We start from the raw sequence: 27,213 nt of genomic DNA, 5'->3' as shown, positions 1-27,213 counted from the left end.
CAGCGCCTGTGCAGAGCCCCCTGTGCATGGGGAGTTCTTATTCTATGGAGCTGCTTTTCGTAGTTCCTTGGAACTCATCCTCTGCCCTGCACTCTTTCCTCTTTAAGTATGATGCGTCCACATCTCACAGCCCTGGCCCCCAGGAAACACCGTGCTGTGCGTGGAGGGTGCCTGATTTCAGGGCCGCTCCCTTCGTCTCTGACGAGGCTGGGCCACAGGCTCAGGGGAGGTTTGGGTGAGTGTGGGCCACGGTGTCGTCTTAGCAGCAGGCACAACCCACCCGACTGGTGACTGACGTGGTCTGCTGGGTGGGGCCTCTGCTGCCCGCGTGTCTGGGGCCTGATTGTTTTCCATGCGTGGGAAACCATGGTTTCAGAGTAGTCACTTCCTCCTTCTTAAAACCTGGGATTTCCAAGAGCTTTTTATACCTGGCAGGTAAACTCACAACATAAAGGGAAAAAAAGGGTTAGAAAGCCCAGTATTGTACAAATGAGCAAACCAAAGTGATGAGATGACCTGGGGCAGTTCTGGTTATTCCCCAGCTGGCAGCAGGTCTCCTGATATCCTGGGTTCTTCTAGAAGGCTGTGAGCATCATGGGCAAAGCCGAGTTGACAGCTTTCTCCCCTCTGGAGATCTTTGCAGCTTTCCCAGCAATTTTGTGGGATCCCGCCTGGAAACTTCTGGCTGACAGATTAGGTGCAGACTGTGGATCTGTGACATTTACAGCCGATTGATCCCAGCCTTGGGGCTTTTAGGATCATCCTTTGGTGAGATTTGCAGAAGCAGGTCAGGCCATTCTGTGATGGGGTGAGGAGGAAAGGAGGACCGAACACTCGAGGTGCCCCTTCATGAGTGGGCACCTTTGGGGTCCTGAGAGCAGCACAGTCTGGTGTACATGCTAGAAGATAGTTTCTCTCCGAAGCAGCTGGAAATCCAGAGGAAGCTATGGTGGGCACCATGGGCCAGGCCCTGTCCTGGGGGTCGGTGCCAAACAGGTTGAACTTTATCTTAAAAATGGCCAGGAGCCACAGGCACGGTGCCACATGATTTCCATGTGAGAAGAGTAACTGGGTGGGTGGCTGTGAGTGATGTGGGGCTGGTGCTAAGGAGGGAGACCTGTGGGCCTTGCAGACCTGGGTGTCCTCTGAAGCACCTCAGTGGCAACACAGGGACACTTCGTCAGGGCCCAGCAGCGTGACATCGTTTAATGTGTGTGTGCTTCCATCCTGACTCTTTCCCTGAGTGAGCACAGGCCCGTGGTGGCCTGTGTGTGCATTGGCTTCTGCTGATGGGACCGATGGTGCCAGAACCCAGAACTCACCAGGCTACACACTGGCTCCTCGTTCACACAGCCCGCTGGCAGTCAGCTGGGCTGACGTGTGTGTTGGGTTTGGGGGGCAGCCATTAGATGCCTCGTTCGTGTGAGACACCCAAGCATGGAGGTTGTTGTGTCACCTCGTATTCCATGCCTGGGAGTTCCCCGAGCGTGGTGGCTGGACCGACCTGTGACCTGGCCTGACGGTCCCAGTGGTCCCGGGAGCCCTGCAGCCAGCACAGGACCACAACCCCGAGAACGTGTATCACTCAGGACACATGTGCTGCTTACGGCATGCATGATATGCCACTTACGTGTATACCACTAATGACATGCGCTACTTCTGCCATGCATGTCATTAATTTTACATGTCACATGCATGTCATGTGTCATTTATGACGTGCTGCATATCTGTTGCTTATGACATGCACACCACTCATGAAATGCATCACATGCGTGGCACTTGGAGCATGTATGCCATTTACAACATGTCACAGCACGTTACTTGTGTATGCTCCTGACCTGCTGGGCCCAGAGGATTTGCCCCTTGGTGGCCCAGAATTCATGGTGTCCCTGGCAGGTGGTAACTGGCCCTGAACTCCCCCTGCTTCCTAGGGTGGCAGCCTTCACTGTGGGTGGGCATCTGAGGCGGGCACTGTGTGAGGACCGTGCAAGTCCCTAGTGGCTGCCTTCTCTCTGCCGCAGCTGCGCGGTGCTGCCCTCAGAGCCGGCCCTGAGTGTGCTGCTGGCCCACAGGGAGGAGGAGTGGCGAGCACTGCAGGAGATGGCGCTGGAGGAGGTGCGGGGCCGGCTGCGGAGCCTGCAGGAGGACTTCGTCTACAACCTGCAGGTGCTGGAGGAGCGGGACCGTGAGCTGGAGCGCTACGATGCCGCCTTTGCCCGGGCCCGTGGCCTCGAAGAGGCCTGGCAGGCCGAGGTGAGCCAGCTCAAGGTGGAGGCGGCCAGGCTGAGGCAGGCGCTGGCCCGTGAGGCCGAGCAGCGGGAGGACCTGCAACGGCTGCACCAGCGGGAGCTGCGGGAGCACCACCTCGCGCTGGAGCGTGCCCACAGGTACAGGGCTCCCGCCCTGCCGAGCACATGTGTGCTCACATTCGTTCCAGTGCTGCTTGGCCCTGTGTGGGTGCCGGGTCCGTCCACTCAGATGGCACAGAGCTGCCTAGCAGTACCACGCAGGCACTCCTCTGTGGCAGGCCAGGTGCAAGAAAGGGGCTCAGCCACCTCAGTGGGAGCAGGGCCACCAACAGCCCCTGTAATGACGCACAGCCTGCCAGGGTCCCTGCAACACACACACAGTCCCAAGAGTCACTGCTCGCAGGCACACCAGAGTGCGAGCCCCCTGCAGAGCTGCCCCTCCCCCTGACCGTACCATCATGCACACTACCCCACAGCGCTGCTGGTGGCGTTGTCATACCCCACACCACCTACACCCGTCACGTTTAACCAAGGCCAGCCTCTCCCGGAGCAGGGAAGTGTCTCAATAACCTCTCACACAGAGCTCACACATTCACATCAGGCTGGCCCTGGCCCTGTTAAAAATGACACGGTGCACGCAGGGTCCCTCCACTGAGATCCCAGCTTCTTTCTCACGCCTGTGGGTGTTTAGAGCAGCCGTGAGGTTCCTTGCGTTATTCTGTAGTGTCTCCTCAGGTCCTCTGCCCATTTATTTTTGCTAAATTTGGGATATTTTTAGCCATTAACTTCCTCAAATGCATTTTTGGCCACTCCCTCTTTTCTGTTCCATTCTGGGACTCAATTAACTAGGTAATTTCCATTGTTCTGTCTTTAAGTTCCTGGATTCTGTCCTCTGTCATCCTCTTCCTGCCGCTGAGCCCCCCAGGGAACCTGTTGTGTGGGTGCTGCACTTGTCAGTTCTGTTTCCATTTGATTCTCTTCCCTCTCTCTTTGCTGAGAGTTTCGCTTTTCCATTTATGAGTGTATTAGGTCACTTGTTGAAGCACTTTCATGATGGCTGCTTTAAAGTCATTGTTAGATAATTTCAACATCTGTCGTCTTGGTGATGGCATCTGTTGATTGTCTTTTCTAATTCAAGTGGAGATTTTCCTGGTTCTTGATGTGACTAGATGAATTTTGATTATATTATGGACAATTTGGAGATTATGTTCTGAGGGTCTGCATCCCATTTCATGTCCTCTTTGCAGGCAGTCACTTTTCCAGGTGTAGCGCGCCAGGCCCAGGCATAGCTCTCAGGCCCGGGCGTAGCACTCGGGCCCAGGTGTGGGTGAAAGTGCTGCTCCCCAGGTCCTGCTGAAGCCACCCCTGCAAAAGCGAAGTACCACCTCGTGTTTGTAAAGTTTACTCAGCCAATGTATCCTTTTGAGGACTCTTCAGTATGGTTTTTCTTTTTTCTTTTTTTCTTTTTTTTTGGGGGAGGAATATTGGGGAACTGCGTTTTTCCAGGACCCATCAGTCATTGGCCTTCAGTCTAGCTGTGGAGGGCGCAGCTCAGCTCCAGGTCCAGTTGCCGTTTTCAATCTTTAGTTGCAGAGGGCACAGCCCACCTTCCCATGTGGGAATTGAGCCAGCAACCTTGTTGTTTGAGAGCTTGTGCTCTAACCAACTGAGCCATCTGGTCACCCAAGTATGGCTTTTCTTTACATGTGTTTTTTGTGCAGTGACAAGAATGGTGAGATAGACCAGCAGCGGGAACAGTACGAAAAGCTGAAATGGAAGCTGGAGAGGAGGCTCCAGGAGCTCGATGGAGAACTCGCTCTGCAGAGGCAGGTAGGACGCCCTGGTGTGGGCATCTGGCCCCTTTCTGGGGCTGCTCCCTCAGAATGCACAAGGACAAGGGGTGGGAAGACGGCTGTCTTGGCACTGTCTGGTGTCCGTGGGACCACAGCTGGGTTTCTGGGCAGATGTGGCAGTCTGTAGGGAAATCTGATGGTGTGTTTGTCTTCTTTGTAATCATTCCATAGCGTTCTCATCCCTCAGAAATGAGGAGACATTTTCTCTTATTTATTTTAGAAAAAAAAGTTTTATAAAGTTTAAATTTGAGTTATTTGCTGTAGAGAAGAGCTGGGAACTCAAATTGTGATAACTGTATTTCTTTCAGCAGAACAATAGATGATTATAAATTAAAATATAAACTGACAGGTGACACTTCAACCTGCCACCAAAATCTTTTCTTGGTTTTGTTAAGACTCAGCCTAATCTCTGAAAGACTCCGCTGTGTTGGGGTCTGATCAGAAGACAGTCTCTGCAGTTATTGCCAGAGCCCGTGGGGGGGCCCCAGAGGTGCAGGAACCCGGTGATGGGGGCTCCGGTCTCCTTCCAGGTGTGCTGAGTCTATGTCATGTAGCAAGGGCTGGGGTTTACGGCAAGCGCCTCCCTGAGGCTCCTGTGCACGTGTGTGCTTTTGTCTGCTCGTCACGGCAGAGGCACAGCTTCGATCTGCGTTTTACAGGTGGGGGCCGAGGCCTAGAGGCATTCAGCCGCCTGCCCCAAATCCCCTTAACAAGCGGCAGAGCTTTCATTTGAGTCTAAGACGCTCCAGCTTGTGAACTCGTGGCCACTGTTAGCTGCCCTGGGATGGCTCCTCACGTCTCATTTGTACTCAGGTCTGTGATCCGGAAGTCAAGCGGTGCTGTGTCCCCGTACATCTCGCCCCTTCTCAGAGGGGTGCTGAGTGAGCCATCGCGCTTGTCCCCTTGTGTGTCGGTGGATATGGGCTGCCTGTGCTGGCTGTGTTCTAGGCGCTGGGGTCAGCTGGTCTCCAGGACAGCCCTGCTGGGCTGGCCCGCCGTCCCACACCACAGTGTAGGTGCCCAAGACAGGACAGTGTCCTGAGGGGCTCTGTGCCAGCTGGGCCGGGAAGGCGCCTGTGGCCACGACTGCCCCCTGACTCCCCTTTCACATGTGGCCGCAGGGTGGACGCCCTGTCTTCCCTCCCTCTGGAAGTCCACTGCCTACGGTGCTGCCACTCACTGAGAACATCCTTTCGCGCCTGAGATTCTCTGCATAGGACTTTGGTTTGGACCAAAGCACTTTGTCTGTTACGAGTAGGTTTGACATCTGGGACCAGCCCGGTCCTTAGGACACTAAGCCGGGGCCTGATCTGGGTGATGTATCTGATAGTGAGGAGGTTTCCTCAGATGGCGCCAGAGTCACTTCCCAAGAAGGGAGGGGTGGCCGGCCGGCCTCTGGCGTGTCCCAGCTGTGCACACTTGGAGCCCCTGCTGCAAGCCAGCTCCTTTGGGCCCTGAGCTCCTGCGTGGATGAGGGGGCCGCCTGACACCAGGCTGGGTATGTATAGCAGCCCTGTCTGGGACCCTGGCAGCTTGGTGTTACTCTCCAGCGTTGCTCCCGCCGCCCTCCCAGGGCTGCTACTGGGAGCTTGGGTAGCATTTGCCTGGTGTGGTTCCGGTCCTGGGTGCAGTGGCCTCCACTGGGACTCACAGTGACGGCTGTGGTCTGACTATGCGTGCGCTTCGTGCTTTCCTGGAGGCCGGTCCCTGGGGCTTATTTCCGGAGACCTTTGTGTCCCGTCAGCTTGTCAGAGGTGGGAGTGACTCAGTGGTGACCATGGGTTCTCTCAACAAGTGAAATGGAAGCGATGGAGCTGGGTCAGTGTAACTCCATTATGTCTGCAGGTTGTGGTCTGGGCTGGTCACCAGTGACAGGATGAGAAGCCACGGGCGGCAACGTGCTGTGCTTCATTCATTCACTCATTCATTCATTCATTCATTCATTAAGTAGATTTGAACACAAACCCCCAGCCCGGTGACAGGCGCCTTCCCAGGGCCTGGCTTATGGTGTCAGCACCGGACTACCTGTCCTGGGCAAGCTGACCCTCTGCTGTGGCGACACCTGGATAGTACAGTATCCAGTGGCCCAGGAGCAGCACCTGCATGACACAAGGGGGTGGGGGCTGGGCTAACCTTTGAAATGGTGGTTGGGAAGGGCACTCAGAGAACAGGGCCCGTGAGCTCAGGTGACGGGACTGGCAGACGCCCGCTTGGTCAGGGAGCCTGGGGCTAGCGTGCAAAATTCAGGGGGAGTTAGGGGTGCAGCGTGGGGGGCTCACAGGCCCTTGTGAGGGGGGGCCTTTGCTCAAAGGTCGTGACAGGGTCTTGGGGGCTTTGAGCACCGGTGCTGTGAGCTTAGCTGTCATTTTAAAAGGTCACCTGCTGTTGCACTGAGGACTGCCAGCGGGGCCGGGGCTGCAGACACAGTGAGGAGGCTGCTGCAGCCCCCGGTGGCTGGTGGGCGTGTGGGCCGGCGGGAGCCCCGGGCAAGCAGGCGGGCTCTGAGTCTCCTGGGGGGCAGAGCCAGTGAGACAGGCAGGTGCTGAGGACATGCTGCTGTGCGGCTGAGCACTGGTGTTGAGATGGGGGCCGCGTTTGGCCAGGCTGTATGCGAGGTGGTCCCTGCACTTCTGGGTGGACGCTGGAGGTCGGGGGGGTCACAGGGTACACAGCTGGGAGCCTAGGGCATCCCCGAAGGGCGGTGTAGACAGAAGAGCTGAGCCTTGCAGGTGAGGACGCAGGAGGTGAGGGCACTGGCCAGGGTACCCAGGACAGGAGAAGGGGTGGCCAGGAGGTAGGCGTGGCTGCGCGCGCCTGCGTCTGGGGGGGCTGGACACCGTGGCATTGCGAGGGCTGCAGGTCTCTTGTTCCTGGGCTGACTTCCCTCAGTGCTGGGCATAGGCCCTGGCAGCCACAGCCGGCAGCGCTTTGAGCACAAACCAGTGCTTAGGCATTTGGTGCCACGTTCCAGTGGGTGACTGCCCGTGCTTTTCACAGGCTGCCGTCAACAGGGTTATTTTCCTTGAAGGATAACAACAGTGAAGCGTGGGTTTTCAGTTGTACTTCTGTGCAGGGCCTCTTAGGCCTCACATGACCTTCAGACAGTGGGAGAGAGCAGCCGGGCACTCGTCACTGGGTGGGTGGCTGCCCGTCATCCCCAGGATTCATGTCCCCAGTCACAGGGCCAAACCAGTAGCTCTGAGGGGAGATGGGAGCCAGTGAGCTTAAAAGAGGCTGGAGGTGCTGGGCTCCTGGTTCCAACACCCTTGGACAGGACCTAATGGGGTTGGGGAGCCCCAGGACTCCCCTGAGGGGGACTCTGGGTGGAAGGAGGCTCTTCCCAGCAGGAGTGAGCCAAGAGACGGGAAGTGGCACCAACGAGTCCCCAGGGCTGCATGGGGGCCAAGCGGGGCAGCCCTGGGGACAGCTGTGCAGTGGCCCAGTGGGGAGGCCGACTGGAGATGGTGGGCTCCAGAGGAACCGGAGGGTCACACTGTGGGGTGCGTCCTAGGAACGGGGCCACTCGGAAAATGAGGGGACAAGACAGAGAAGCAGAAAGCGGGGTGGGAGGAGGGTCCTTTAAAACGTCAGAGATGCGGAGCTGGACGCCATGGGAGTGGGGACAGGGATGAGGGTTCACTGCTGAGTCGGCAGGAGTTATTTTATTGTCGTAATAATTGATGGCATTTGGCTTTTAGAGTCAGACTGTGGATGACGCTGGGAAGACTGTTTGCGGAGCCTGGTGTCCTGGGACGTGTGGGGTTAGGGCTGCTCAATAGTCGCGGTTGTAGCAAGAAACCAGCAGGTCACCCGGAGGCCTGGCACGGGTGGTGCGTGAGCATGCTATTTAGAGACGAGACGGGACCAACAGGAAAATGGCCAAAGTGCTGGCTCCGGTGGGGACTTGGTGTGCGTCTCGTCATCACAAGGCCTGTAGCAATTCTCACCCTGTGTGTGCCAGGGGCAGAAGGTGACGAGACTGCAGGGAGAAGGACAGACACGCGTCCCCAGTGGGAGCTGGCACTGAGCCCTCCCGGATGCAGAGACGTGGTCCTGCCCTGGCTCGCGGCCCTTCTTGGTGCTGATGAGGCTCCCGCCACCAGGGTCTCTGCTGGGTCCCCGCTGCCCTCTTTCACCCTGAGCCCCTCCTGCTGTAGGAGCTGCTGCGGGAGTTTGAATCTGAAATGCAGAAGAGGGAGCGCAGCTTCCGGCTGCAGGCCGACAGCATGAGCCATGCCGCCTTGACACACGAGCTCCAGGTAACAGCCTTTCTCGGGTGTGGGGGACGCAGGCCTGCAAGTCAGGGTTCTCACAAAGGCCTCCTCATTTGCACAGAGCCAGGGGTGACGTGCAGGAGAAGTGCTGGCCGCGGGGCCCGCTCAGGAGTGCAGGTCACTGCCAGCCAGAGGAGCAGTGGCACCACCACCCTGGGTCCAGTTACCCTGACCTGGGGAAGTGCCACCCCGATCCTGGCCAGCTGCCTAAGACTGCACACTTTGTCATTGTCCTGTATCCCCTGGGAGTGCCTGGGCAGGGGCCCATGACGAGGCGCTGCCCGTGTCCCTGTGGGCAGCAGAAGAGGCCAGGCTGGGCTCAGCGCCTGTCTGAAACTCGTGCACCTGACCCCATTGCTAGCGGCGTCTCCATGAACACGGGTGGTCCAAGCACTAGCCCAACACTGCCAGGCATGCGCGACCTTTAGCACTGACACAGGGACCAGCCTTGAGGGGTGGGGAGGATGACACCCGGCCCAGCCAGCCCTGACTGGTTACATCTGTGCAGGCATCCAGACAGGTGTCAGTTACATAGAAACTTTGCTCTAGTGGTCGGCAAGGGCCCCTTCCCAGGCCACCAGCCCCCACAGTGCCGCCGTCCAGGAGCAGCACTCGGCCAGCCGCACCCCAAGGACCCTGGTGGCTCTGCATGGCGGGAGCCCAGAGTTGTGTGAACAGGTCTTAGCAACTGTTCTACCAGGAGCGCCAGCCTGGGTCGCCCTGGGACCGCCTGCCCGAGTCCTCCTGGGCCCGCCTGCCCACCTGCCTGAGTTGCCCCCACTCCACCCCTATCAGCCAGGCTAGCAGGTGTCCAGACCACCAGGCTGGGGCTGCGCACAGAGACCCTCACCAGGCCACTTGTGGAAAAGGGTTGTGTGGGGTCACCCTGTGCTCCACAGCATGGTGGGCACCCCTGTCCGGGAAGGTGGGGCTGGGGGCCTCCCAGATTGTAGGCCCTGCCCCATCTCTGGCTTCCACTGTGGGAGCAAGCAAGTGAGGACATTCTGTTGCGATCCCAATAAAGTGGCGATGCTTGCCTCTACCACCTTGTGTTGAAGGCTCTCCGTCTCCATCTCTCCAAGGTTAAGCTACTGAACAAGGAGCTCGCGGCTCTGAGAGAAGCAGGAGTCCAGGCTGCCGAGTCTCTACAGAGCACCCAGACCGTGAACTTGGAGCTGGAGGAGAGGCTGCAGCGTGGCGCCCAGGAGCTCAGGGACCTTGCCGCCGTGAAGGACGCCCGGTGCGGAGCCCCTCCCGTCCCCCTGGGGGTGGAGCCGCTGTGTCTGGAGGTGTCTGCCGCTCTGGCTAATTGCAGGCCAGCCTGGCTGTCCTCCCTTACCCACGTTCCCACCAATATTGGTTTTTTTCAGGATAAAAGACTTGGAGGGTAGACTTCACTTTGTGCAACTCACCAGGCAGAAAGAAAAGGAGACGTTTAGGAGGAAGTGAGTATTTCTGGCCCCAGCGTCGGTGGTGTGAACAGGTCTCAGCAGAGCGCGGCCTCACCTGGACCCACTGAGTCTGGCTGGCAGTGCTGAGGCTGCTTGCTCACCACCAGTCTGTTGTCCTGTGCAGCCGTGGAAGAAGCAGGACAAGCGCTGTTCTCTTCATATGTGTTTAAGCCCTCGTCTAGAATCTTTTTTTGTAAATTTTTTTTTATTAAGGAGGGCGCAGCTCACAGTGGCCCATGCAGGGATTGAACCGGCAATCTTGGTGTTATCAGCACCACAGTAACCAACTGAGCTAACCAGCCACCCCTAGAATCTTTTAAATTGTGAATTGAAATAGTTGAAATGAATGTAATTTCCCACATATTATAAACACTGGCATTAAAAAATGAAACTGCTTGGTTGGTCTTTAAAATGTACGTGAATTCCAGAACCATCTAATACCCCTGCCATCGAATGAGGAAGTACACGGACCCACTCTTCTCCAGCTGCCAGAAATTTCACTGCGTTCCTTCTTCTCCTTGAATTCCTGTTTCCACTCCAGTTCCCCAAGCAGCTCTGTCTGACTATAGTGTAGCTCTTGCACTGGAAGAATTTGAAGTCAGTCACCTGGATTCATACATATGTTCACGTAAAGTAAAAGAATAAGATTTGCTTGGGCCTCGAGGCTCTGAGCGCTTCTGAATTAAGATGTGATGGCTGGGACAGACTTCACACAGCAGTATAGCACCCTGGAAAATTCCATAACCACTAAGGAAACCTCCTCCTGCTGAGATGAGATGAGAGGGCTTCCCGGCGTCGGCTCCCACAGCCTGCACGGGGCTGGCCACCACAGACGCAGGGGCCGGGTGGGTTCTGACAGCGTCTCACGTGCTGCAGGCTCCTTCCAAGTTCACCTTCCGTGCCAACAGCCGCCTGCTGGCCTTCCCTCAAGGACCCCTGTAAACTCCCTGCCGGCTGGTGGTGCATTGTTCCCCCAGCACCCAGCTGGCAGTCATTCACTCTCAGTTTCCAGAATTTTAGCGAAAAGGCTTTCAGTGATGTATCACGTGACTGTGACATGTACCCGATATTTTTCTACTTGGGGGGCACCTTGAAAAACCCAATATACTGAGAAAGGCGAAGGAAGCCAAGTGCTGTGAATCTCAGTATGTGTTTGCTGGTATAGCACCTATAAACAGAATGCTTCCATCTCATCACAGCCTACACTTCTCCCCCCAAACCTGGGAGCTGCGCATTGGTGCAGGCGAGGGAAGACGTCCAGCAGCTCACCTGAGTGGCAGAGGCCCCTCACCACACACTCATCCGCCAGGTCAGGTTGGCTTGGCAAGGGTCTCACTGCCTTTGTCAGTTCACATCAGTGTGTCTGTGTGTGGAGGACGTCGTCACAACACACCTTATGAGATGAATTACAAGATGAAGACAGTTGAGTGCTGTTATGCGGGACCCATTTGAAATCGAGTTATTAGAACAAGGACGCCGCAAACAGTTTGCCTCGGAACGTGCTATGTGACAGTGCAATGGCACGTGCAGCTCAGATGATGGTGTTTATGGAGCCAGCGTGACACAAGGCGTGTGTCCCCAGGCACACCCGCAGTACGCCTCCATGCCCTGCAGTCTCGGTGCTTGCTCTTGAGAATAAACAGCAGGCATGTCACGCGGTTCAGAAATAACTCCTTTCCCCTGGCCATGATGGACAGACTTCCTGTGATGTGATGAGAGAGGGTAGCACATAGGGCCCGGACGATGGGCCCAGCCACTAGCACAGGTCCTCCCTGTTGGCAGGGCCGTTGGCAAGATGAGGAAGAGGAGGGGGCATCGCTGGGGCTGCAGCGAACACACAAACCATGACCTCAGTACACCAGGCTCATCGAGAATACAGATGGGATGTAAAAGAGGTCATGGATTATGTTTCTTAGAGTTTCCACTTTTTACTGAAACCAAATAGAACAAAAGCATCCATGGTCCTGAGCAGCATAGTCAGACGTCAGCGAGACAGTACGTGTCAGCATGGTACACTGTCAAGATGAACGTCTGTTGTGGTGACAGAATTCCGGTAGGTGTGGCGTTTCCAGCAATGACGGAAACGCAACCAGCACTCCAGCGTGCACAGGCTTTCAGTGACGTATCACGTAGCTGTGACATGTACCCTGGGTGGCTTGCCCTGCACTTTGCTTTCAGGTGTTGACAGGGTGCTGTCAACAGGTGTGGGTGTCGATAGGGTGCTGGTGGTGGTACAGGTGTGCTTTACTGAAGCAGCTGTTTCTGCTCTTTCTTCCGCGGGGCTGTGAGCTTCCGAGGGCAGGCCGGGGCCTGGCATCTAAGAATTGCCTCGTCAGCAGCTGGTGTGAGGTGTGACGTGTGAAGGCACAAGTGGCTGCTCCAGCAGTGATTAGGCGGCACCTGTCTGGCTGGGGACATAAGCACAGCTCCCCTGTGGGGCGGGAGGGCCTGGTGTCGGGGCTGCAGCGGGCCTTGCGTGAGCTGTGGCCCACACTGTCTTCCAGGAATGAGGAGCTCGATCGCCTGGCCCGGGAAAGGGACGCGGTGCTGGCCTCGGTGAAGAGCGCCCACACGGAGCAGCTGCAGGCGCTGGAGGCCAGGGGCGTGGAGCTGCAGGTGCAGTGTGAGGCCCTGGAGCTGCAGCTGCGCAGGGCCGAGTGGAGGCACATGGACGCCCTGAAGGAGAAGGACGCCAGCCTGGAGAAGTGAGTGTGGGCTGCTGGCTGCCTGCTTCATCCGCCTCAGACCAGGGCGGGAGCAGGCACTGAAGGGGCCACCTCTGTAGCTCTGGTCCTTTTCTAACCGTTCTTTTTCTGAAATTGAGTGGTTAGTACGCGTGTGTATGAATGGATGTGTGCAGTTATTTCCTTGGTAAAACACATGACATTGACCATCTTAACCCGTTTGGGTGGATAGCTCAGTGGCTTTCAGCACGTTTACAGTGTGGTGCAGCCGTCACCACTGTTGCCCCAGGACTTTTCATCTTGTAAAGCGGAAACCATGTGCACATAAAACACTCCCCACGCCCTCCCCCAACCCCTCCGCCAGCCCCAGGCACCACCGTCCCACTTTCTGTCCCCACGAATCTGCCTGTCCTGGGCACCTTACATGAGTGGAGTCCACGTAGCATGATGTCCACCAGGTGTACCCACGCTGTAGTGTGTTGGCGTTTTCGTCCTTGTTAAGGCGAGTCCCACTCCACTGTGCGGAGAGAGCACATGTCATTTCTCCGTCATCCGTGGATGGACACCTGGGTGGTTCCCTTCTTGTGGCTGCTGTGAACCTGGGTGTGCAGGTGTCTGTTTAGGTCTCTTTTTCAGTTCTTTTGGGTCTGTCCCCAGGAGTGGCATTGCTGGGTCACGTGCTCATTTCATGTTCTGCTTTCTGAGGACTGCCAGCAGCTTCTACAGCGGACGCACCAGTTTGGGTTCAGTTTCTCCGTTAACTGGTTTCTTTTCAACTGTTTTCTTTCTGGCATCTAAGCCCTCCCTGTCCCCCTGCACCTAGGGGACGTGCATACATGCAGAGCCTTTGTTACTGAAACCGAAATGGAGACTGCACTCTACTCTCTTGGCAGCTCTGAGGAAGTGACCCTTACAGAAGCTTTGTTTGCCAAGGACAATTAATGGGTCCCTGCTGGGGGCAGCTGTGCTTAGCGGCTGCTGCTCCCTTTGGTTCAGGAAGCGTTTCTGTCTCTTACAGAGAAGTCTCGGTCCAACTATATTTCTATTTATGTGGAGAGCGGCTTTACAGCTGTCAGCCCAGGAAGTCAAAGCTTACTCGGATGTTTCCTTAAGTTTGCCTTTGGTTTTGTTGTTTGATCTGTTAGATGCAGATGACACTAGCCAGAGAAGCTGGAGCACCGAACGTCAGTGCGCCCTGCAGGAGCGCTGCCCATAGGCAGGCGGGGGCGGGGTGGGGCTGTGGCTCCCTTGCAGTGTGGCCACCCTCCCCGCTCCCTGTCCCCTAGTCTAACAGGCTGACCTGCAGCATCCATGCCTGTCAGGGTCCCCAGGAACCAGCCGCTATCTGAGTCAGTGTCCCTCATACTGAGACACACTCCCCTTCAAAACCAGCAACAAAAACTGCCCTGATTTCGAGTTTTCTGACTTGCTGGGCTTGTTTGTGCCGGTTTTCCTGCGAGTCCCCGACAGAGACCAGGAGCTTTGTGAGAGCCTGCTTGTACCCCGTGCAACTGCCTGGTCCCTGGCGTAGAAGTGAGGACAGGAGCACAGGCTTGCGAACTTTCTGGTGCCCACGGTCATGACGGAAAAGAAATGGGTAAAATTAACATCAGGAGCATATTTTATTTAACCCAATGTGAAGGCGTCCCCCTCACCCGCGGGGGTATGTACCCCCAGTGGGTGCCCGAAACCATGGCTCCCACTGAACCCTGCATATACTGTGTTTCCTCCTGTATGTGTACACCTATGATGAAGTCTGATTTATAAGTTCGGTATAGTAAGAGGTCAGCGACAATAACTAATAATGCAATAGAGCAATTACATCAACTGTAACAAGAGTTATGTGAATGTGGCCTCCCTTCTTCTCTCTCCACTCTGAGTGACAGTGGTCCTGGCCCCCACCAGGAGGCTGTGGGACCTGAGTCCAGCAGGCGTCAATCACCTGTCATTGTGTGTCTGTGCCTTGGAGAACAGAGAGCACGTGCGGTGTCTTAGGCGGGGACCCCAGGAGGCTGGCTAGGGGCAAGGGCCTGAGCAGAAGCACCGGGCGCTTTGCCAGGCGCCTTAACCGCTGCCCCTGCCCTAGGACAGGGCTGCTGCGGTGGCTGTCCCTGCGGGAGGGCACCCTCTCCTTCATCTCTGCCTGCCTGGTGGCTTTGCTGGGCGTCTGTGTCTGAAACTGAGGGCTGCCACATGTGGCCTTCTGATCAGAGGCCATGAGCTGGTGGCTGTTGGCCCACCCTTGGCTTGCCTGCTGTCTGCAAGGCACACCATGCCCATCCGTGGGCCTGTGGCTCTGGGCAGTGGGCAGTGTGTGGCACGCTGAGTGCCTCTGGGGCAGGAGACGGGCCATGGCTGCCCATCAGGTGAACATCTGCGGCCTGTGGGCAGTGGGCTCTGTGGCTTCCTTAGTGGACATCTCCAGGTGTCTTCTCTGAAGTGTTTCTTCTTGGGAAACTTACCCAGTTGGGGTGATTCTAACAGGAAATTTAAGGGTTTCTATAAACCCTCATTTTTCTATTCGATTTGAAAATTTGTGTTGAATGTGTCCACATCAAGGTCCTGAGCTGTGCGAGGTGAGGGGTGTGAAGAGGGGTCAGGGCGCTGCCCCAAGACCACCATCCCCTGCACACCTGCACAGCTTGACGTGTCGTAGGGCATAGTTGGGACGGACTGTCTCCTAATCTAGGCAAAGAAGTGTCTGCCCTGATGTGGGGACACGAGTGTGGAAGAGACACTGACCTATAGCATCTCCTTTTAGTGCACAGAAAAAGGTGCACAGCTGTGCGTGTGTGTGAGAGAGTGTATGTGGTGTGTGTCAGTATGTGGTGTGTGTGTGTATATGTGAGTGTATGTGGTTGTGTGGGTGTATGTGGTATGTGGTGTGGGTGTGTGGTGTGTGCGTGTGTGAGTGTGCGTGGTGTGTGAATGTGTGTGCGTGTATGTGATGTGTGTGTGGGTGTGAATGCGTGTGTGTTGCAGGCGCCGAGTAAGAGAGCTTGACGGAGCAGGTGCAGAGCCGTGCACCTCACAGCCCCCTTCTTGTTCAGACTCCGGGAGGAGGCGGCAACTCTGAGGTCCGGCTGGGATGCCCAGGTCGCTCAGCTCTCCCGGGACATGACCTCCAAAGACCTGCAGGTCCAGTTGCTGCAGGAGGAAGAGGCGGAGCTCAAGGCACAGCTCGCCAGGTGCCAGCAGGACACGGCAAGGTGACTGTCCCCAAGGCCCACCTTTCCATTGAGCGCCTCCTGGGCCAGGCACTGTCCTAGGCGCTGCGGGTGCAAAATGGAGCAGAACCAAGTCCCTGGTGTCACACCTTTTGGGGGAGAAAGACAGGAAACTCATAGAAATAGAGTTTTTCTCAATTGTTTTTGTCCCATTTCATTGATACTTACTCTCGCTTTTGTTATTTTCTTTCTTCTACTTCCTTTACCTTTAATTTGATATCCAATAGCTTCTAATGGTGAATCTCAGCGTATTGGTTTTTGGACCATTTCCCTCTTGTAAGAAATATAAGCATTTAGTGCTGTATTTTCTTTCAAGCACTGCTTAGCTGCATCCCACAGATTTTGATATTATTCAGCTGAAAATATTTTCTAATTTCCCTTGTGATTTCTTTTTCCCATGGGGTATTTAGAAGTGTGTTGTTTTCAGATTTCTAGATAGCCTTTTGTTACTGGTTTCTAATTTAATTCTGATCTGGACAGAGGACATATTCTGTTTGACGTTAACGCTTCTGTACCTGCTTGTTTTGTGGCCTCAGAGCATGTCATCTCTCAGTGGCTGTCTAACGTGGGCTTGAAAACCACGGGTCCCACCCTTTGGTTCCGGCTCCGTAAACGTCGGGGAGGCCAAGTTGGTGCTGGCAGTCTTGCCTCCTAGGTCCTCGCTGCCTGTTCTATCAGTTGGGTGTCTGGGTGTGAGTGTGATCTGTACCTCTAGTCGTGGCTCAGCTGTCCTTCAGCTGCCAATTCTGTGCACTTGACATCTTTCCCAAGTGCCCCCGCACTGGATCGTCATGGCTCCTGGATGAACTGCCCACCCACTTCTGGTGGCCTTCCTCATGCCTCGGTCCCCTCTGGCTGAAGCTTTTCATGCTCGGAGTCTGCATGGCACGTCTCCCACCTTTGACTCTGATGGTGCCTTGTACTTAAAGTACATTTCCTATCCATGCGTGTGGCTGAATCATGCTGTTTGGATTTCGTGTGACAATCCCTGCCTGCTCACTGCACTGTTTAGATAATTTAGTGCTGTGGTTATGTTTGGGTTTAAATCTCCAACTTGCTATTTGTTTCCGGTTTTCCTCATGTTTTTAAAAATTTTTTATTTTTTTAAAAATATAGTGTATTGTTTAGGATTCCATTTTCTTTTCACTGTTGTCTTATAAAATCTCTTTGTTTTCCTTATTTAGTGATTGTTCTAAGATTTGTAATATGCACAGTTTACCTTTAAATATATACCTCTTTATATGTAATATAAAATCCTTTGACCTTTATTTCTTCTTTTTCCTCTTCTTTAGTAGTTGTCATACATTTTACTTTTATATATTTAGTTACATATATGTATATTTTTTGGGGGGGAAGGGGAGCAGGACTTTATTGGGGAACACTGTGTACTTCCAGGCCTTTTTTCCAAGTCAAGTTGTTGTCCTTTCAGTCTTAGTTGTGGAGGGCGCAGCTCAGCTCCAGGTCCAGTTGCCGTTACTAGTTGCAGGGGGCACAGCCCACCATCCCTTGCGGGAGTTGAACCGGCAACCTTGTGGTTGAGAGGACACATTCCAACCAACTGAGCCATCCGGGAGCTCAGCAGCAGCTCAGCTCAAGGTGCCGTGTTCAATCTTAGTTGCAGGGGGCGGAGCCCACCATCCCTTGCAGGACTAGAGAAATCGAACTGGCAGCCTTGTGGTTGAGAGCCCACTGGCCCATGTGGGAATCGAACTGGCAGCCTTCGGAGTTAGGAGCATGGAGCTCTAAGTGCCTGAGCCACCGGGCTGGCCCCTATATTTTTGTTTTGATCAACTAACTATCCTTTAATTAAAAACTTAAAAATGAGAACAAAAGTTTTATACTTTTTCTGATATTTATTCCGGATGCTTTTCATTTTTAGAAAGTCAGGTTCAGAGTTTCCGTAAGGTCCCCTTTTTCTCCAGCCCCAAACTTCCTCTCCCGTCCCTATAGTGCGGCTCCCCTGCTTCTCAGTTACCTCAGAGCTGATTTGTCTGAAATTTCTGGGCTTTACCTTTCAGAAACCTTTTCACTACATGAAAAACTCCGGGGCGGCAGTTCTTTCCTTCAGCCTTTGGAGGCTGCTTCCTTGTCTCCCAGTGTCCAGAGTTTCTCGTGGGAGCTGTGTGGTCACTCTGTTCCCTGCACAGACTGCCTCTCTCTCCGCTTCACATTTCTCTATCATTGGCTTGCAGCAATTGGATTGTGGTGTGTCTTGCTGAGGCGGTGTGTCCTGCTGCGTTTACAGACCCTGCCCATCCCCTTCTGGGCCTTTCTGTTGCATGTGTGTCAGTGCATGTCTGAGTGATAATGTCCCACCCGGTCGCCGGCTGTTCTCCCCTCTGTGTCTGCCCTGCTGGTCGGCTGGTGAGTTTTCTACTTCAGACATTTTACTTTTCATTTCTCTTCTCATGACGTGCATGGCTGGCTTTTAAATGGATTTCTAACCGCTGACTTAGAGTATTTCTCTGCTGCCTCCACCCCTGTGTTTCTGTGGCCATGGAGCCCTGTCCTGCTGCGTCCTCTCATCGTTTCTCTTCAGGGCTCCATCCATAGGGGACAAGCTCTGTGTCTTTGCCTCATTCTTGTGTGAATGGTGACGTAGCCAGGTTCAGGGTACCAGACTGCAGATTGTGGTCCCTGTGGGTTCTAGACCTGTTGTGTATTACTTTATTGTTGCCCTGCCGCAAATCACCGCACACTTAATGCTTTAATCAATCCCATTTATTTCCGATTCTGTGCTCAGGGGTCCGGGCACGGCTCAGCGAGTCCCTGCTTAGGGCCTCTCGAGGCTGAAACCCAGGTGTCACTAGGCTATCCTGTCTTCTGGGGCTGCGGCCCTCTTCCCGGCCCACTCAAGTTGCCTGAGAGGTCATGTCCAGTGGCTGTAGGGCTGGGTCTCCACTTCCTTGCTGGCTGTGCCTGGGGTCCTGCTCAGCCCTAGAGGCGTCCTCGGATGCCAAGCTGCGTGGCCCTCGTAGCACAGTAGCTGTTTCCTCAAGGCCAGTGGACGGGAGGGAGGCTTGTACAACACCATCCATTCCCACAAGTGACCATGCCATCCTGTCACTGCTGCCACACTCAGGGGCGGCTGTGCATAGCCCCCAGCGCCACTCTGCGAGCCAGTCTGGTTCTCGCCCAGGGCTTTCCTCATCCTGTCGCGGCTCTACACCCTCTGCAGTGTCTGCAGCTCCGTGCCCCCATGGCCTGCGTTACTGCCGAGGAAAATGTTAATGTGCCGTGGTTGTGACGCCCCAGGTACCAGCAGCAGCTGTCTCTGGCGGCAGAAAGGGAGCAGAGCCTGGAGCGCGAGAAGGTGCAGCTGGTCCTGGACTGGCAGCACCGCTGTGCCAGCATCGAGAGGGACCACTACCGGAAGTCCGAGGAGCTGATCCAGGGCCTGGCTGTGGCCAGGGAGCAGGTGTGTGCCCAGAGCCCCACCATGGCTGTCGCTGGCCTCCTAGGAAGGAGGACCTGGGCACGCGCTGGGTGCCACAGGGGCCGCTTGGGCTCTCACCGTGACCTTGGCCCTCATGGAGCCCTTTGATTTGTAACAAGAGCTGCAGTGGTGGATGTGCCCGCCCGGCTCAGCAGCCTCGCATGGAGCTTCATTGGCTGTTGCCCCCACTGACCAGTGCAGTGGGCCGGGTGATGGTCCCCACAGCTGGTGGCTCCTGTGGCACAGCTCCTCGTGTGTCTGCCTTCTCCACTCAGAAGACTGGCACTGCTCCCTCCTCACCCGCCCCAGGTGGACTGAGTTCCACCTTTTGCCCAGGCTGCCGCCAGGCTCCAGGAGGCGGAGCGGAAGCTGTGTGACCAGGAGGTGCTGCTGAAGGCTGTGACCGTAGAGAGAGACCAGGCCGTGCAGTTGCTGAGGACACATGGGCTCCTCCGCGAGGATGAGGACAAGACGCAGGTTAGTGCCCCCCTTCCCCACCTGGGAAACACCCCTCCTCAGCGCCCAGTGTCCCTGAACCTGCTCTCGGCGTAGCCGTGGGAAAATAGGACCTAACAGAACCACGTGCTTGGTTCTTCGGTTGTGTTCCTTCCTACGTGACTGCACAAATGGAGTAAGTGTGGTCTGTACCCGGAATCTTCTTTGTTTCTGCAGTGTTTGAAATCTCTAAAAATCCCAGTTCCAATACTATGCCGTGGCGACAGTTAATGGGACATTGTGGCTGTGGTATGTCCCCAGAACCGGCGCGGCTCGCTTTGTGCTGTGACCCTGTCTTGAGGCCCCGGGCTCAGCAGGTAGTGACACTGGTGACCAGAGCTTGCTGACTGCGTCCTTGTTCCGGGTTCAGCCCTCAGAACTCACGTCTGGCGAGACTTTAAATCTCCGACTAATGTAGGTACATGGCAGTTGAGACGCAAGCCCTAATTACTGAGCCTGAGCTGTCACTTGGAAGGAGCACAGCTGGGGTCCACATGGGCCTGGTCCACGGCCAGAGGTGCCAGAGGGACAGTGAGATGCTGGGAGACGAGAGACCAGGAGGAGCTGACGGGCTGAGCAAGGATCATTCTAGGCCTGTGAGTGGTTCTTACTTTTCTCTGCAGGTTTTTGTTGTTGTTGGTGGTGGTTTTTTTTTTTAAGGGGAACAGAACTTTATTGGGGAACAGTGTGTACTTCCAGGCCTTTTTTCCAAGTCAAGTTGTTGTCCTTTCAGTCTTAGTTGTGGAGGGCGCAGCTCAGCTTCAGGTCCAGTTGCCATTGCTAGTTGCAGGGGGCACAGCCCACCATCCCTTGTGGGAGTTGAACCGGCAACCTTATGGTTGAGAGCCTGTGCTCCAACCAACTGAGCCATCCGGGAGCTCAGCGGCAGCTCAGCTCAAGGTGCCGTGTTCAATATTAGTTGCAGGGGGTGCTGCCCACCATCCCTTGCAGGACTCGAGGAATTGAACCGGCAACCTTGTGTTTGAGAGCCCACTGGCCCATGTGGGAATCGAACCGACAGCCTTCGGAGTTAGGAGCACAGAGCTCCAACTGCCTGAGCCACTGGGCCAGCCCTGGTGGTGGTTTTTAAAAATGGGTTATATTTACACACCGTGAAATACACACATCTTAAGTGTACAGTTGAATGAGTGTGACACAAATGTAGCCATGCGGCCCATCCTTCCGACAAGGTCCATACAGAATATGTCTAACGCTTACAAAAGTGCACACGTCTGGATCCCACCCCCGTCCTGGGGACTCGTGGTCAGTGGGACCTGGTGGGGGGCCCATAGCAGGGGCTCTGTGCATGGGTCCTTGTCACACAGGGACCTTCTGTCAGGCACAAAAACAAAGCAAATGCTGCTTTTCATCCGTGTCACCCTCCATGTTTTCCTTTGGTGTATCCACCACAGGCTGTCAATTAAAAGAAGACATTTATCTCTAAGCACCAGCTCAGTGGCCCAGGAGGTCTGTCAGTGGCTGTTTGCTTTGTTAGGTAAACAGAGAACCTTAGCAGTGGGCCTAGGGGCCAGCGACACCAGCACCCACCCATCCCTAGGAAACTGGCCCCACAGCTCTGGTTGTGCAGAGGGGACCTGGCCATGGGGCCCCACCAGTGAGGCAAGTGGGGGCTACCTGCTGGCCAAGGGCCAGCCTTGATGGAGAGACAGGCTCCAGCCAGGACGGTGGGGAGGGTGCTGCAACACGTTTCCAAAGACACAGTGGGACCAAGTTGAGAGCCAGAAACTGCAGATGTCGCCACCCCTGCACTTCCCACTTCCCGTCTCCTGGGATAATCATGTCAGTTGTGACTGCCTCCTGCCTCCTGGGGTAACTGTCAGGTGTGACCGTGTCCCACCTCCTGGGGTAACTGTCGGGTGTGACCGTGTCCCCCCTCCGGGGGTAACTGTCGGGTGTGACCGTGTCCCCCCTCCTAGGGTAACTGTCGGGTGTGACCGTGTCCCCCCTCCTAGGGTAACTGTCGGGTGTGACCGCGTCCCACCTCCTGGGGTAACTGTCAGGTGTGACCGTGTCCCCCCTCCTGGGGTAACTGCCAGTTGTGACCGCGTCCTGCCTCCTGGGGGCTTAACTGTGTCAGGTGTGACCGTGTCCTCCCTCTTGGGGGCTTAACTGTGCTAGGTGTGACCGTGTCCCCACTCCTGGGGTAACTGCCGGGTGTGACCACATCCTGCCTCCTGGGGCTTAACTGTGCTAGGTGTGACCGTGTCCCCACTCCTGGGGTAACTGTCGGGTGTGACCGTGTCCCCCCTCCTGGGGTAACTGTCAGATGTGACCGTGTCCCGCCTCCTGGGGTACTGCCGGGTGTGACTGCGTCCTGCCTCCTGGGGGCTTAACTGTGTCAGGTGTGACCGTGTTCTCCCTCTTGGGGGCTTAACTGTGCTAGGTGTGACTGTGTCCTGCTTCCTGGGGGCTTAACTGTGCTAGGTGTGACTGTGTCCCACCTCCTGGGGTAACTGCCGGGTGTGACCACATCCTGCCTCCTGGGGCTTAACTGTGTCAGGTGTGACCGTGTCCCGCCTCCTGGGGTACTGCCGGGTGTGACCGCGTCCTGCCTCCTGAGGGCTTAACTGTGCCAAGTGTGACTGTGTCCTGCCTCCTGGGGTAACTGTCGGGTGTGACCGCATCCCACCTCTTGGGGTTACTGTCGGGTGTGACCACATCCCACCTCCCAGGATTATAACCCTGGCAGGTGTGACCGCAGACAGCAGGTGAGGGTGGGTCACACTGCCGGGGTTCTGTGGGCCTCTGGGCAGAGACTGAGTCTGCAGTAGCAGTAGGATGTAAATTGCAGTGGGAGGTAGCCGGCGGCACAGAGCTGAGCCTCCACGGTCCTACTGGGCACTTGTCTGCACCTGCCCACAGCCCGCTTGGCAGTTATGAGCAGAGTCCCAGCAGGAGCTGTTGGTGACCCTGCAGTGACCGTTCAAGGGACCGTGGTGCAGGCCCCTCCTCCCCACGGCCGCAGGGGTATAACGTGTGGCCTGTACAGCTGAGGCTTGGTTGGGATGACATGGCTGTGGCCCCCAGAGCCACTGGCCACCCTGGTGCCTGGAGGCTGATATTGTCGTCCCCATTTCACAGATGAGGACGCCCGTCCTGCCCCATGGTGGCAGGGGAAGAATTTGAGTGGGGTGACCAGGCACCGCGCCGTGTCCCTCCAGCGTGCCATCCTGCGTAATGTGCAGGAGTGGAGGAGGTGTGAGCACGCACCCATGTCGCCCCTCCAGTGTACAGTGTCAGGGTGAGCGCTGGGCCCAGGGTACTAGCTGGTGGGCAGAGCAGGGCAGGTCATAGGAGCCAGTGGCTGACTTTAGGAAGGCCTGTGAAAAGCGGGGATGGTGACGCACAGAGGAAAACAGCTTCATCCTGGAAGACAAAGTCTCACGTGGCCACCAGCGGAGTTTTAGGTTGGCACACTGGTCTCTGGAATCAGCTGGCTTGATCTTGCCAAGCTTCTGCGGACATCAGTGAGCTCCATCTGTTACGTGCCTGTTAGCCCCTAGAGTGACTTGGGACCCTGTGAACATGTGCTGGAGCTGTGCACGTCACTGATTGGGAGGCGAGTAGGGTGGGATCCACCTGTGACCCCGGGTCCCAGGTCCCCCAGCCGTGTGGTGGCGCCCCTCGCAAAGCACGATGGGCACTGTGACCCAGCGTGTGCTCCTCTCGTGGGAGGCTCAGAAGTGTATGCCAGCGTTATCAGTACTCATTACCAGGAGGAAGACAGGCCTGCTCAGCAAGCCCCCCCCTCTGTGTTCTCCTTCCGCTTGACTGTCCCGTATCTCGTATATTCCTGCACGTGCTCCTGCTCCGTGGTTCAGGCCACGCGGTGTCACCCGAGTCCTTTTATCCGCTCGTGCATTAGGTGTTTCTGTGCCGTCAGGAGCCGGCCTTCTACCAGTGGCCGTGGGATGATTACTTGCACGTGTCGGTGCTGCACAGGCCCCGGGCCTCTCCGGTCCTGCTGGCAGCCCATCCACAGCTGCTCGGTCCCTCAGAGACCACCTGGGAGCCAGCAGCCACAAGTGGGAGAAGTCGGAAGGCCTCGGGCACTGCGTCCTGGGGCGGCCTTCCTTCCTGTGTTGGGAGATCTGTGCTCTGGCGTTTGGGACAGCTGTGGCCTGCAGGAGGAGGCAGGGACCTTCTGCCAGTGGACATCGGACAGGTTGTGGCTGAGCTTGGACTCAGAGCTGCGTGGGCCACCGTCCCTGCACCCAGGCGTCCCCACTCTGTGCTGGTGTCTGAAGACAGTGGGTTCCTAGAATCAGACACTGGTGTCTGCTCTTCCAGGTATCACGGCCAGTGGGCATGTCCATAGCCGAGGAGCCCATCATGGCCATCGCGTTGGAGGGTATCTCGCCAACCCGGGATCTGAGGGGCTGCGGTTCCTCTGCCTGTTGGGTGCTGCCACCTCGGCCTCTGGGTCCCAGCATCTCAGGACAGGGCGGCATTTGCCCCTCTGCATGGAACCCAGATACCTCTCCTCTCTCCTCTCTTAGTTTTTTTCTACATCGCTGATTTGTACCGTTTGCCTCTGATGCTCTGTGGGGTACTTGTCTGTGTTTCTTTTGCTGCAGGTTCATTGGACTTCTTGGGCCTGTGGACTTAATGTTTTCATCACATTTGAAAATTTTTGTCCAGTATGTCATAAAGCACGCGGGTTCTTGCTCACTGCGTGGGGCGGCTCCTGTTGCTGCCGAGGCCGCCGAGGCGCTAGTCACACATCCCCTTCTGGTCTGTCGCTCTGCTTGTTCGAACGTTTGCTGTGTTGACAGTCACCACTCTTTCCTCTGGCGGTGTCTGGCTCCCATCCCGGTGGTTCTTGATTCAGATGATGTGTTTTTCATCCCTGTGCATGCCAGCTGCTTCTTTTTTTAATACCTCCCATTTCTTTTCTGTGTATGTTCTTGTTTTTCTTTAAATTCTTGAGCATGTGTGTAACATTGAGTGCTTTAAAGTCCCTGTCACTTAGTGTGATGTCTTCATGGCTCCTCCATGTTGTGGCGTGTGTCAGAACTCGACTCCTTTTTGTGGCCCAACAGCATCCCACCGAGTTACAGTTGGTTTTTGCAGTTGCATGGGTCGTTAGTGGGCATTCGAGTGTGTCTGTGAGCCGCTGTGAGCAGGGCTGCAGTGGACGTGTTTGGACAAGTTTCTGTTTTCACACCTGTTCAGTTCTTTCAAGTATTTACCGAGGACTGGCATTGCTGGGTCACGACAACCCTGTGTGTAAGTGTGTGAGGACCCGCCAGACTTTCCATGGCTGCTGTGTACGTGTGCAGGGTCCATCCTCCGTGCCCTTGCCTGCACTTGTTACTGTCTTTCTTACTACAGCCTCTCCAGCGGTGACTGATGACTTTTGGTTGAAAAGGAAGGGTGCCCAAATTTCTCAATAAAAGTTACCTTTGAAAACCAGTAGTCTTATCTTGTGAAAGCTACACGACAAAGAGATGTTTTCGTACTTCTGTCAATTTAGGAAGGAAAGTCTCTTCACGCCTGGAGGACCGATGGGGGCAGCAAGACCCAGAGGGTGGGAAGATGTTGGACGTGCAGAGACTGGTCTCTCTTGTAGCCACAACCGTTGTGTTTCTTTTTCTGTGTCTGACAGATGCTCCTAAGGCATCCGGAAGAAGAAATCAGTCAGAGTTTTCCATCTAGTGAGATCCGGCGGCTCCAGGAGCAGAACACAAGCTTGCGAGACGCGGTTGCACAGATGAGGACAGAGATGGAAGCTCTGAGTGGCCACACCCTTCCTTCCGCCCGGCCAGGAGGGGAGGCCACAGGCACACGGCAGTCGGACACTGAGGCAGTGGCCGCGGCCGCGGCTGCCACTCCTGGTGAGTGGGCATGGGGGGCACAGCAGGCAGCCGGGTCAGGCTACGCTGGGTCCAGAGTAGGGTCCTTGGAGTCTTATATGTGTACACCTCTTTCATAAATCACTTCGAAGTGTGATGGCTGCCTGCTCTTCCTCCAAGAGAAGGGATCACACATCAGTCTTTATATACGGGGTAAAAACGTTTTATTGGCAAAGTGGAACAAAAAGTGAGGGATAAATACATACTGGACACCTTTAGAAACGAGAGTCAGCCTCAGGTGGTGCTGGGCGAGTGAGCGCTCTCCTGGATGTCCTTGCCAGGCGGACGTGGGCACCCTGCCTATTCAGAGTGGGATGTATGTGCGGCCATGGGTGGAGGGACAAGCACAGCGATGGCTCCGTGCTCAGGATACGGTTGTTGCGTCTGTGTACAGCTTGTGGGGTCGTGGGAGTGTTACGGGTTTGTTGCCGATTGCTGAGCCCTCCGTGGGGAGCTCAGTGAGTGATGGGGGGAGGATGGCACGTGGTGCACGGGGACAGTGTGGGGGGTCAGTGACACGAGCAGGCAGAGCTCAGTTACACTAATGAGACGGGAATGCATGTGCCCATGTGTCGCCTGTGTTTAGGGTTTTGGTGGGGTCTTTTGGCAGAGTATGTTCTGGCCCTTGAAGCAGAAATACAAAACCTGAAGCATAAATTTAAAACACTGGAAGAACAGCTGGAAGAGCCTTCGAGGGTGTCCTCGTCTAATGCTGACATCCATCCTGCTGTCAGCACCTCAGCAGGAGCCACAGGTGAGAGTCCCTGTCCCACCGTGGCACGCACTCTGTCAGTCTTCTTTCTAAACTGCAACGTAAATCCCCAGAAAGTCTGGTGAGGGGGCCATGCCAACGTTGGGCCCCGTCACCAGCACCCCCGAGGCAGCCAGGTGCTGACCCTCACCCTGCAGTTCAGTTTCCATTTTCACAGAACAGAATCCCATGCTGTAACTTCCGTGCTCTGCTTCTCCTACACGATGTTTGGTGACGACGCCCGGCCACTCGCCATGTTCGCACACCCTGTGAGCAGGCGTGGGGTAGCCAGGTCTTCGTCCCACCACCATTTAGCGTCGTTGGTCCTTCTCATGGTAGCCATTGTGCCGAGCCCGTAGGACATCTGGTTATGGCTTAACTTTGCATCATCCTGTCAGTGAGTCGACCACCTTTTCCTGTGTCTTTGGGGTCTGAGTCTGCTCAGGCCGCCATAGCAAATGCCACAGGCTGGATCTTTACTGGTGCCTTTTGGTGAACAGAAGGTGTTAATTTTAAGACAAATGTAGCAGTCAGCCTGTTCCTCTGTGCTTAGTCCAACATCACAGGGTCCCTTCTCGTTTTCTCCTGTTCCATTTTTCTGACTTCCTTTTCTGACTCTGAGAAGCCGGGCTCCGCTCTCACAGTACTTACTTCCCGGGACGTCAGCAGCCTCCCACTGTGGTCTCCTCCCCTCCCCACATGGGCCCTCTCTGTGGGCACCTCTCTGGCCCTGTCCGTGCTCTGACCACCAAGCCAGGCTGCCCACCACACAGGCACCCCTCACCCGGCTAGGGTGCTGTCCCCAGGCGGATAGCCCACCCAGGGTCAGCAGACACAGTCCCGGTGCCCCCTCATGCCACCCACCTAGCGGCTCATAGGGTCACTTGTTCAGGAAGGAAAGGAAAGCAGCAGGACTC

The 27,213-nt window shown here is 55.7% G+C and overlaps 1 protein-coding gene across 4 annotated transcripts in view; it reads left to right on the top strand.

The window, feature by feature from the left end:
* CCDC57 (coiled-coil domain containing 57) overlaps positions 1 to 27,213 on the top strand; it is an 83,528-nt gene that overhangs the window by 2,414 nt on the left and 53,901 nt on the right. For 3 of the 4 annotated variants that reach the window (XM_081030034.1, XM_081030036.1, XM_081030037.1), the window contains exons 2-12: positions 2,022 to 2,387; positions 3,971 to 4,079; positions 8,260 to 8,361; positions 9,459 to 9,616; positions 9,747 to 9,821; positions 12,332 to 12,532; positions 15,562 to 15,720; positions 18,994 to 19,156; positions 19,511 to 19,651; positions 25,299 to 25,527; positions 26,156 to 26,299. In XM_081030034.1, coding sequence (XP_080886160.1) covers positions 2,022 to 2,387; positions 3,971 to 4,079; positions 8,260 to 8,361; positions 9,459 to 9,616; positions 9,747 to 9,821; positions 12,332 to 12,532; positions 15,562 to 15,720; positions 18,994 to 19,156; positions 19,511 to 19,651; positions 25,299 to 25,527; positions 26,156 to 26,299 — 1,847 coding nt within the window. The remainder of the gene's footprint in view (positions 1 to 2,021; positions 2,388 to 3,970; positions 4,080 to 8,259; positions 8,362 to 9,458; positions 9,617 to 9,746; positions 9,822 to 12,331; positions 12,533 to 15,561; positions 15,721 to 18,993; positions 19,157 to 19,510; positions 19,652 to 25,298; positions 25,528 to 26,155; positions 26,300 to 27,213) is intronic. The other variant, XM_081030035.1, reaches the window with a different exon arrangement.

The sequence above is a fragment of the Rhinolophus hipposideros genome, assembly GCF_964194185.1.
Source record: "Rhinolophus hipposideros genome assembly, chromosome: 20".
Classification (NCBI taxonomy): domain Eukaryota; kingdom Metazoa; phylum Chordata; class Mammalia; order Chiroptera; family Rhinolophidae; genus Rhinolophus; species Rhinolophus hipposideros.
The sequence above is the reverse complement of the archived record's forward strand: the minus strand, read 5'-3'. Positions and strand labels throughout refer to the sequence as shown.